An 11,911-nucleotide genomic window follows, 5' to 3' on the forward strand; every position below is an offset into this window, starting at 1 on the left:
AAATACTTTAGCTAATAACTTTAATTGAACATTACATCAATTCTTTTATTAACTTTCTTTTTTAAGAAAATGCATTCTTACGATCGGACTAATTTCCAGTAAGATAAAAATCTAAGAATTTCTAAGTTTGCCATCCGTGAATTTGTGTGAATGTTGAAACATTCTACATTTCTACATGAGCAATTGAATCGAAATATACGCACATTTATTTTCGCACATTCGCTATGTATGCACCATACCATTCGTATAATTATCTGTCTGTCATCACTTGGGTTTACACTTTCGCTAGATATCGTACTTTCTACTTCAGCCCATAAAATGGCACAATTTACCATAAATATTGCGAACGTCTACACCAGCACAAGAATTAAAACTAATATTAATATCTAATAAAAATCCGAACTACTGTTTTGTATTTGGTTTTAGTTTCACTGTCGATGAATTAGGATTTTCTTAGTTTTTCCAGTGAAAAATGTTTACTTACTTATATTAAAATAAATATTAATAAATAGAAGACCAAAAACCAGTCGCTTATTTTTGGTATACGTTAAAGGAGTCAGATAATTCAGGGTTGAAAAAGCTTTAGAGACAGAAGCGTGGACAGTGGGAACTGTGAAAAACGAAAGCATAGAAGCATTGCTGGAGAATGTTAAAAATTTTCTTGGATTTCACAAAAACACATGCCATTTTACTACATCCTGCCGCACTTTTACACTAAACCACTGTAATAATCGAAACTATGTGCGTCCAAATCTGAAAATTGGAGAAAAAGGAGCTGAAATTATGACTAATTTTCTTGGATTTTGCAAAAAACACATTTTTCTGAAAACATATGTGATTCTTACGACACCCAGTCGATCTTTTATTTTATTCAAATTTAAATTGGCTTGAACCACGATAAAGAACGAAGTTTCGCGCGTCTAAATTCGAAAATTAGTAAAAAAGGAGCTGAAATAATGACCAATTTTCTGGGATTTTGCAAAAAGCACATTTCTTTGAAAAAACATGTCATCTTACGACACCCAGCCGCCCTTTTATATTATACAAATTTAAATTGGCTTGAACCACTATAAAGAACGAAATTTCGCGCGCCTAAATTTGAAAATTGATTGAAAAGAAGCCAAAATTATGAATAATCTCCTTCCATTTCGCAAAAGGACATTTTCGTGAGTATACATGTCACTTTCCGACACCCTACAAATTGAAATTGGCTTAAATCCAGTATCGGACTTTGGACATTCGCAGGGACGTACAAACCTTTTTTTCGGGGAGGTACTTACTTATGAGGTACTATTCATGAAAAATTAAAGTCAAAGTATAAAATTCCTAATAAATAACCGGTAATTTCACAATTTTTAAAAAGATACATAACTGGAACCCTCAATAGTTCGAAACCCGAGGCAAAGTGTCTCGTTTACAAATATCTTACTATTCTTTACATTGAGGGAGGAAGTCAAAGACTTAAGGAAGATATCCCTTACCTAATTTATGAATGATACCTTATAATAATAAAGGTTCCTGTTTTTCAATCCAAAATCAAACTGAAAACTAATTTTGCTATTTTTTTTGTGAATTCTTGTGTACCTAATAAGACAAGTAAATATTGAGTGTAATTTGTCAAAAACAGCAGCGAATTGCTCATCGCGTTTACTTACAGTAATACCTACTCAATTTCACATCATCTGGTTATCGAGAGAAATCTTCAATGATCACGAACATTTAAAGCAAACAAAATCCTGTTTATTAAAATGGAAAGTTGTACCTATGTGACATTTGTTTTACAAATTCCATATTATGTGATTAATATAATAGTTATTGCATTTTATGATTCTAGAAATACAGCGTAAACTCTATATAACGACACTCAAGGGACTGAACATTTTTCGGCGTTATAAAGAGTGATCGTTAAATGGAGAGAAATAAAAGTTATTATTTTACTATTCTATAATAATATGCATTTACCAATATAGTACACATTTTGCACACGANTTTCCGAAATCCTGGTTACGCCACTGTTTTCCTTTATTTTCATGAAGTATACGTTTTTTATTTTAACTGTAATAGGTATTTTAATAATTTTCTTATTTTAATTCGTTTTTTTTGTTATTAATACAGAATCGCTGATTACCTACACGGATATGAAAGAAAAACACAATCGAAGGGACACCAGGACTTTTACAGGAACTTCGGCATCTCATCATGGGTTAATTTTGTCGATCCTGAAGGGCATCGAACAAATAAGCATTAAATCGTCGTTAAAAAGTCGTCTGATCATGAAATAAGTAATGTAAACAATCCTAAATTATAAACAAATTACTTTTTTGCGTTATTTCTATACTTATTTTTAACGTTAATAACATCTAGATAAGGGCTAGGATTTTTAAAACTTTTCTATTAAATAGTATGTAATTAATTTAAAATGTAACTTTACTATGTAATTCTGTAAATAAAGTAAAACAAAATGGCATTGAACCTCTTAAGGGTGTGTTACTTTTTGGTCCCCCTGGTACTGGAAAAACGCTTTGTGCCAGGGCTGTGGCTAATCGAACCAATTCACTTTCTTTATTACGTAAAATAGATTTGTATGACGTAATTGTTATTAAAAATTTTTTTTGTACATAATAATCCGCTTCCTAACAAGCCCACATCCTATTGTGGAATAGAAAGCGTCGGAATAATTCAACTTCAGTATAACAGTATTCTGCTAAAACTGAACATCGCGATTTTACTTATTTTATAAATACTTCTGAGAACGCGCAATGATCTCGCTATACTAGAATTTCAAATCATCCCGTTGAAGTTCTTTATGAAAGTTTTAAATCCAACGAACAAACTTTTACAAGAACATTTTTGACGAATAACTTCAAATTAAAGACATAGACACGTGTGTACATTGTAGAACCAGTTAGTTCTCATTCTCATTACGTAATATTCTGCCCACGAATGCTTCATAAATTACTCGTCCATTTTCATTACTTCATTACTTATAAGTTCGACAAGAACAATTGTGAAAATGAACGAGCACTATTGGACGCACCTGTCATTAAAAAAACAATTGAAAGTGATTGTTGTGATATCTATAGGAGTTTCTGTTTTTGTGATAATTGTTCTCTATTCGTTTGGCCGTGAAAACAATTCGCCGATCGTCACGAACAATCCTCGACTAATTTACAGTAATCTGCAAAATTCTATGCCAGCTTTGACCGAAGAAAACAAATACGTGTTGGCCGCACAAGAATGCAATTCAAAAAACAAAACTTTATTGGCCCTAATACTGGTGACGTCATATTACGGAAACGTGGAAACTCGAAGCGCCATGAGGCGCGCATTTTCGAGTCTAGAACTCGAAAATATGAATATGCGAAGGGTATTCCTACTTGCCGTGGCAAAGAATGACAAATACACGAACCAAGGAATGATAGAAAACGAACAAAGTAGATTTGGAGACTTACTCCAAGGCAATTTCATCGAAAGTTACCGAAATTTGACTTACAAACATCTCATGGGACTAAAATGGGCAGCGCAATTCTGCGCAAGCGCAAAGTACGTTGTAAAAATGGACGACGACATCGTTGTAAACGTCTACAGACTTAAAAAAATTTTGGTGAGACAGTCGAAGGTCATACCTAAACGAAAAGGAGTAATAGCGGGTTACTTGATGAAAAATATGGTGCCAATACGGGACCCACACAGTAAATGGTATGTTAGTCAAGAAGAATACGACGTGGACAAATATCCCGCTTTCGTATCGGGATGGTTGTACATCACCAATACAAAAACGATAACAGATTTACTGGCTGCCTCTAAGAAGATACCTTATTTTTGGATTGACGACCTGTATATCACAGGGATTTTGGCGCAAATAGTAAATATTACTTTTATAGATCTGAGTTTCTATTTTACTACGTCTACCGAAGAATTAAAATGTTGCATAGACGATTATAAAAAATATAAATACGATTGTGATTATGTAATTGGCCCTAATGGAGGTGATAACAATTTATTTTTCGAATTTAATGAAATAATGAAAAAGTGTTACACTGAAGAAGGGTGCAGTAAAAAGGTGAGGACTTACAGTAACATGTGTGGAGCTCCAATAAAGACTATAGGTGGAGAAGCTGAAATTGAGAAATACAAATTGTTTTAATGACTTAGTTTGTTATTATTATTTATATTAGAGTTAATTTAAAAGTAATACCGCTTGTGTTATTTTATAATCAATCGTTAAATTCAAAACACCCTGTATACTATTTTGATAGTATGGCTAAATAGATCTGGCAGTCTAATGGTCATCTTTTCGTCAAACGTCAAGAAAATTGTCAAATGTCAAAATAGTTTAATTTTGCTTGTAATTCTAAAGACAAAAGCAAATAAAAACTAATCTTTTGCAATAAGTGAACATTAATAAAACTTTGACAATGCCGGACCACTTAGGAAATGAAATGCGAAAAGTTAAAGATGCAAAAGAAGAAAAGGAAATAAAATGTAAGTGTAATCTTTCGCTTTTTGCTTAAAACCTAACCTATACCGTTTTTAAAAAATACCTGCACATTTAATTGTATTTTGAATTATTTTTTCATAATAATATTACTATAAATCTAATTTTAATGTGTTTATTATCATAGCTTTGGATGAAGGCGATATTGCACTTTTAAAGACATATGTAAGTACTTCAAGTCTGATCATCTTGTAAACAAAAGAAAACTTAAAATAAAATTATTTCAGGGCCAAGGTCAATACACAAAAAGCATTAAAGTAGTAGAAGATGATATACAAACGATAATTAAAAGGGTCAATGAGCTAACTGGAATAAAAGAGTCTGATACTGGTCTAGCTCCTCCGGCTCTATGGGACTTGGCTGCAGACAAACAAACTTTGCAAAATGAGCAGCCCTTACAGGTTGCAAGATGTACTAAGATAATTAATGCTGATACTGATGATCCTAAATATATTATAAATGTGAAGCAATTTGCAAAGTTTGTAGTGGATTTAGCTGACTCAGTTGCACCCACTGATATTGAGGAGGGTATGAGAGTTGGGTACGTATAGGAATTATGTTTAGACCCTGAAAATTGTTGCTATAAAATAACAATTACAGAGTTGACCGTAATAAGTACCAGATCCATATTCCCTTGCCACCAAAAATTGATCCCACTGTTACAATGATGCAGGTGGAAGAAAAGCCTGATGTTACGTACAGTGATGTTGGGGGTTGTAAGGAACAAATTGATAAATTGCGTGAAGTAGTTGAAACGCCCCTTTTACATGTGAGTTAATTTCATAACAACATAAAAGGAAATAATATTGATAATATTTAATTACAGCCAGAAAAATTCGTAAGATTAGGCATTGAACCTCCTAAGGGTGTGTTACTTTTTGGTCCCCCTGGTACTGGAAAAACGCTTTGTGCCAGGGCTGTGGCTAATCGAACTGATGCTTGTTTTATACGTGTCATTGGATCAGAATTGGTCCAGAAGTATGTGGGTGAAGGGGCACGAATGGTTCGTGAATTGTTCGAAATGGCAAGGTCTAAAAAAGCCTGTCTCATATTTTTCGACGAAATTGATGCTATTGGAGGTGCTAGGTTCGATGATGGAGCAGGCGGTGACAACGAGGTAAATATGTTACATATTATTTTTACTAAACAACTGCTTAGTGTTTGCTTTTTTGATTGCATCTGTTTCCCTTTCAGGTTCAAAGAACTATGTTAGAATTAATTAACCAATTAGACGGTTTCGATCCAAGAGGAAATATTAAAGTCCTTATGGCAACAAATAGACCAGACACTCTAGACCCTGCCCTAATGAGACCTGGACGTTTAGATAGGAAAGTCGAATTCGGTTTACCCGATCTGGAAGGGAGAACTCACATATTTAAAATTCATGCTCGTTCCATGTCTGTCGAACGTGACATACGTTTCGAATTGTTGGCCAGACTGTGCCCCAATTCGACAGGGGCTGAAATTAGAAGTGTCTGTACTGAAGCAGGAATGTTTGCAATTAGAGCCCGTAGGAAGGTAGCAACCGAAAAAGATTTCCTGGAAGCAGTAAATAAAGTCATTAAGTCCTATGCTAAGTTCTCAGCCACTCCAAGATACATGACCTACAATTAATTTATTTTTGTTTACATCTGTGTAATAACAATAATATAAATTGGTAGTATTAATACAAAATTTGCGTTCGAAATAAATGTCTGTTTTTTTGGAAATTGATTGCTCTTTTTTATTCTACGAAACCCCATAATTTATCACAAAAATGTTTAGAAAACATAAAACGCGTTTCAACACCTGATTAACTTTTATTTAAAAAAAAATGATTAATAACTTTCTCTTTTAAAGATAATGAGTTGGTTTACTATAAATTATATTTCTGAATGGTATTTAACTTGTTTATTTTAATACTAAATAAAGCAACTTTTTTCTTATTTTAATTTTGAGGCACAGTAAAAATTACAGAAACAATATTTATAGATTTATTCAACTCTTCTAGCTTTTTATCGTGAACAGAGGCTATTATTTCATAGCTTTTTGTCTGTCCGTGTATATGTCACATCCTTGTAGTTTCTGCAGTTTTATTGGTCCATCTAAGGACCTAATCAGATAAGGGGATTTTAAATTGGAATGTTGTGGGGTAAAAATGAAATAACACAACTTTAGAATGGCTTTTTTTATTTTTACTATAGGTAGTTTATAAAAGATAATTATTGGTTCTTGCAAGCATTTAATAATAATAATAATTTAATTAATTGTCTTTAATATGGTGTTCAAGTAAATACAATGAAATAAAAAGGATATGCTGTATTTGGTGTCCTTGTTTTGTTTTGTTTTGTTTAATCGCCAGTCATCATTTCCATGAATTCTGAAAAGTAAACGTATTATATTAGTACACCCTGTATATTACACAAAGTGCATACGTAAGTATACACGGTGTTTAAGAAAATAAATTTAAAACGTATTTATTTTAGCAATCGATTTTTAGAAAAATTTTAACCAAATAAGATATAAATAAGGCATATTTAATTGTCAAATGATTGAATGATTAAGGAATAAAGACTAAAACAAAAGTTAGGTAGTCAATTAAAATGCGTTTTTCTTATCATATGACATAGAACGGAGACTTTTACTAATTATTTATTTTTCGAAAATGACTATAAAGGTTTTGGCGAAATTGGCTGATTGGGGGTGTATTTACGCGAGAAAATTTGTTTTAATAAGCTTCCATTTTCGGGAAAATCTGTTTTAATAGAAAGGAAAACTAGATCAAACTGATACATGTATCTTGTAATTTAATAAGAACAAATTTAAAGGATAGAGATTTTTAAACGAAAAATGGTCCCATTTTTGGGAAAAATCGTTTTATTCATGCAGTTTTAATAGAAAAAAACATCTTTTAACAGGTGATACAACAAAAAGATATTAAATTAATTAAAATATATATTTAATACATACCATCGAAATCTACAGTTCCTGATCCATCAGTATCGATTTCTGCAATAATACCATCAAGTTCCCTTCCCGTTAGTTTGTCATCGAGGGCGGCCAAGATTTCCTTAAGGGTGGCTGTTGTGATATATCCGTTTCCTTCTTTGTCGTATAACCTTTATCGTATTTAAAAATTATATTTTGATATTATTCTTACAGTTATTACAATCTTTCGCATATTTTTTCATTCATAAGAAAAGGGGAAAAATCACTCCTATTTGTCCTTTGAAATGAACCATTTGGGATTAAAAAGTATAGGGACCGTTTTCGGCTCCTTGACTATTTTATCTACCCCGTGGAATCGAAAAGGTCCCGTTGAAACAGTCCTTAAGGACTCCTCCTGTATCTTTTTTGTAATGATCTCGAATGGGCCATCTCAAAAGACATTTACATTAGAATGATAATAATTTTCCTTCTTCGGAAATTTATCAGAGAATGGTACCCACACGGGGCGTTTACCTGAAAGCTTCCTTGAGCTCCTGTTGGGTGCTTTCAGCGTCGTCTTCTTCAAGGAAGCGGGTGGCAATCATGCTGAATCCTTCAAAATCCACCCTTCCGCTACTTTCAGGGTCGTTTTCCTTGATCATTTCGGAAAGTTCTTTGTGATCGAACACTTGACCCATGCTGTTCAAGATCGTGCTAATCTTCGCCGTTTCAATCGATCCAGTGTTGGACGGATCGAACATTTGGAATGCTTTTCTTAAAATTGCTACTCTTTGCGCGTCGTCATCCTTAATTAAAATAATAATAATAATCAATAATTAATATTATTATTATATTGTCGTTATTTAAAGAACCTTCAGATTTGGGTGTAATTTTTAGGAAAAATCGACGGTTTTTGCGGTAGATCTGTTGTAACATTGCAATACTGCTAATACATAAAAAAAATATGTTGGATTTCACAAATATTTCTGTTTGGATGTAAGTTTGTCTGTTTGTTACTGTTTCAGACCTTAACTATGCAACCGATAATCATAAAATTTTGTACACACATTGTCAAGGGAACGGAAAAGAACATAGGGTGCCTTTTATCCAGAAAAGACGTACTGTTCCCGAGGGATAAAAAAATTATTTTTATGTGGTCGTCGAGGACCTTTCACGCGTATTTAGGGCACCAAAGCGAGCAAAACCGCGAATAAAATTTAATCTTTAATACATATGGGTGGCTGGATATATTTAGATAATCCTTTATTTATTACGATTTAAATAAAACATTAAATGCAAATGACAGTGTAAAAAAGTATTATTTATTAATTTATTTATCTATTCAATAGAAGCATAATAACTATATTATATAGACAATAACTTAATTAAATACTACATTTTGTTACTTTTTGGCAGCTTGTGAAAAAAAAAAATTAAAATATGCGAAGTTTTTTATCGAGTGTCTGATAGCTAAGTATGGCCAAGTGTTTTTAGAACTGGCGTCACAATTTTTTGTCAGTGAGTCATACTTTTAAACTATTTTTTGCCAGTTTATGTTACTCCTAATGTAACATTTTTGAGAACATGTTTTTATAATAGAGTGAAAATGACGAAAGACGATTGAAAATTGCCATTCTTTGAAATTGCAATGTTTATTGTAAACATAACTTTTTTCGTATTTTTAAGGCGTTATAACGAAGCCCTTTCGATTCTAAACCGAATTAAATTTTGTACATCTCCATTGTTAATTTGTTTACCCCGAAACGTCAAATGTTTATTGCTTATAGGTACTTCCCGTATTAGTTAATCATTATTTTGGAATTATACTTAATGTTGACTACGTTTTCAAAGATGTACTTCTACAGTTAGGTCGCTGATATAATTATAATTCAAATATACTATTCGGATGGAATGTCCATGTCTAAAGTTTGCATGTTCTAAATATTTTGTTCGTTTTACAGCATTTCTACGCAATGAGTAAAGTGGGGCGCAGGTTTATTTTTAGGGTATCCTGTCGTAAGTGAAAACATAGACAATATATAATATTGATGACACACCTTAATAATAGGGAATCAAGTAATTCTATAAATATTATATATTGCAAAAATTACATCAAAACAATTTACGTAAACAAATACGAGATTAGTTAGTAGTTTTTGAGAAGGCATTTAGATTTATCTAGAATGATTGTACAATAAAAATTTTTACAATGATTTCCAAAATTATTCTGCAAACTTTATTTTTTTCATTAACAATTCGTAGCTTTTTTAATTACTATGTAAAATCCCATTTTAAATTACATGACAAATCAAAATTAAAAAAAAAAATATTTTATTCTGTGAGATTGCAACTAATTTATTGTGAATTTAATCGATTAATTTATTTTCCTACTCGATAATGTTTCAGAAAACGATTGAAAACAACAAAATACAAACCTAGCCAAAAAAGGTTGCACTAATTATATATATATACCTATATAAAATGCGGAGCATCTTTATTTAACGTCATGCCAAAACGTGCTGTTATTTATGATAAATTGTGTAAATTTGTTTGTCACTAGTGTCACGAAACCGTACAAAAACTAGGGCTTGTTAATAACAAAGATACGTGTGCCAAAAATTGTTTCATCGCTTGTTTGCGTAAATGAAGAACATCATTTCAACGCCACCTATACCGGATTTCGATCGAAATTATTTGCGATAGTTAAAATTAGCCGTTTTATTAACATACATAGATGGGTACCTAAATGTCCACATGAAATACCACAACCGATTGTTAATTTACAAAATGAAGTAAATATTAATAAATATGTATCAATTAACCAACTTACAAGCAACAATAACAGAAAACAAATAACAAATGAACAGCAACGGTTTTGTTAAAAAAAAAAAGAAAACAGAAATGGTGACAGTGTATGTAATAAGATGAAGTACCCAAAAATGGCAACAAATTCAAAAAGTACTAAAAGATACTAGTTGTTTAATGATGATAAAATGATCTTGATTGTAACTGAAGTTGACACATTAGGTACCGAAACGAATTTAAGTTTTTTTTAGCGTTTTTCTAATGTGTAGAATTTTGGGTTTAACTAATTCATTCGGTTCAGTTATCGATTAATTGTCATTTAATTAATATTTTTTGTCTATTTTGAAAAATATACCTACTACTACCTTATTTGAAAAAAAAAAAGTTGTATTGGTACTTACCATTTTGTTTTTTGTTCCAAAGTACCGTTTACTTAACTAATGAAGAAGAGCGACCCGATCGCAATGGGCGATGATACTGTTTTAACACTAAACCACCAAAGGCAGCGTCGAATACCTAAATATATAACACTTTGAAACCGACGTGAATTTTTTGGTTTTGTTTTATATTTTTGTCCCTCGGCTGCTAAGCTTCACTACTAGATTTTTATCGACGATTTAAAAATATACAGGTCGTTGGAAATATTTCAAAATCGCGCCGGAATAACAGTGATATAAAGCTTTTTAAATTAACAACAAACGAATAAAAAAAACGTTTTTAGGGTTCCCTAGCTCTTAATGAAAAAAGGGAACACTTCGTTGTCCCGTCTGTCTGTCTCTCAAGACTCTTTTTCTCAGAAAAACCAAACACAATTTTTTTTCAATTTCGAATTGTGACTCTAAATTTCGACTTGCAACATGAAAGTATGACTTGCAACTCGACTTTTTGACTTACAACTCGGAATTTCGACTTGCTACTTGAAATTATGAGTTGCAACTCTAAATTTCGACGTGCAATACGAAATTTCGACTTGCAACTTGAAATTATAACTTACAACTAGATTTTTTTGACTTGCAACTCGAAATTTAGACATGCAACTTGAAATTATGACTTGCAACTCAGAATTTCGACTTGCTACTTGAAATTATGACTTGCAACTCGAAATTTCGACGTGCAACACGAAATTTCGACTTGCAACTTGGAATTATGACTTACAACTAGTTTTTTTGACTTGAAACTCGAAATTTGGACATGCAACTTGAAATTATGACTTGCAACTCGAAATTTCGACGTGCAACACGAAATTTCGACTTGCAACTTGAAATTACGACTTACAGCTAGTTTTTTTTTTGACTTGCAACTCGACATTTGGACATGCAACTTAAAATTTCAAGTTTAGTATTGGGTAAGCCATCGGTATAAGAACATAGGCTTTCAAAATTATGATGCGGGCTGCAGAGCCATGGTCTAAACATACAAAAAGTTTCACGAAAATATCTTGTAAACACGATAATATTGTTTCGCCACACAGTGGCATCATCAGGTGTAGAATATAATCAAAAATGACGACAAGGGAATATGTATAATTTCTAAGTTTTGTTTCTTTTTACTTTACTTGTATATTACAAAGGGGTAGAACGTAAAGGACATTTAAAACATTTTTGTTTGTTCATAAGAAAAACCGTTAAGCGTTTTTAATTACCTAATTATTAATAAAATAGTTCGAAGTGGTCTGTGAAAATACGTAATCCTAAAATGTAG

The 11,911-nt window shown here is 32.0% G+C and overlaps 3 protein-coding genes across 3 annotated transcripts; 2 read left to right on the forward strand and 1 right to left on the reverse strand.

Annotated features, from left to right (window-relative positions):
• Positions 1 to 2,552: 2,552 nt before the first annotated feature.
• On the forward strand, positions 2,553 to 4,186 carry LOC108732636 (beta-1,3-galactosyltransferase 5). Its single transcript, XM_018463539.1, has one exon. The coding sequence runs from the start codon at positions 3,014 to 3,016 to the stop codon at positions 4,145 to 4,147; it is 1,134 nt and encodes a 377-aa protein (XP_018319041.1). The 5' UTR covers positions 2,553 to 3,013; the 3' UTR covers positions 4,148 to 4,186.
• A 232-nt stretch (positions 4,187 to 4,418) lies between these two features.
• LOC108732635 (26S proteasome regulatory subunit 7) lies at positions 4,419 to 6,205 on the forward strand. Its single transcript, XM_018463537.2, has 6 exons — positions 4,419 to 4,485; positions 4,626 to 4,663; positions 4,726 to 5,039; positions 5,099 to 5,267; positions 5,325 to 5,615; positions 5,693 to 6,205. Exons 1-6 carry the CDS (start codon positions 4,419 to 4,421, stop codon positions 6,110 to 6,112), a joined length of 1,299 nt encoding a protein of 432 aa, XP_018319039.1. The 3' UTR covers positions 6,113 to 6,205.
• A 445-nt stretch (positions 6,206 to 6,650) lies between these two features.
• Positions 6,651 to 10,719, reverse strand: LOC108732637 (troponin C-like). The gene is made up of 4 exons (XM_018463540.2): positions 10,612 to 10,719; positions 7,940 to 8,211; positions 7,448 to 7,596; positions 6,651 to 6,857 (listed from the first exon to the last, which is right to left on the reverse strand). The coding sequence occupies exons 1-4, from the start codon at positions 10,612 to 10,614 to the stop codon at positions 6,829 to 6,831; spliced, it is 453 nt and encodes a 150-aa protein (XP_018319042.1). The 5' UTR covers positions 10,615 to 10,719; the 3' UTR covers positions 6,651 to 6,828.
• Between the last annotated feature and the right edge of the window lie 1,192 nt (positions 10,720 to 11,911).

Source organism: Agrilus planipennis, unplaced genomic scaffold (assembly GCF_000699045.2).
Source record: "Agrilus planipennis isolate EAB-ADULT unplaced genomic scaffold, Apla_2.0 scaffold71, whole genome shotgun sequence".
In the NCBI taxonomy this organism is placed as follows: Eukaryota; Metazoa; Arthropoda; class Insecta; order Coleoptera; family Buprestidae; genus Agrilus; species Agrilus planipennis.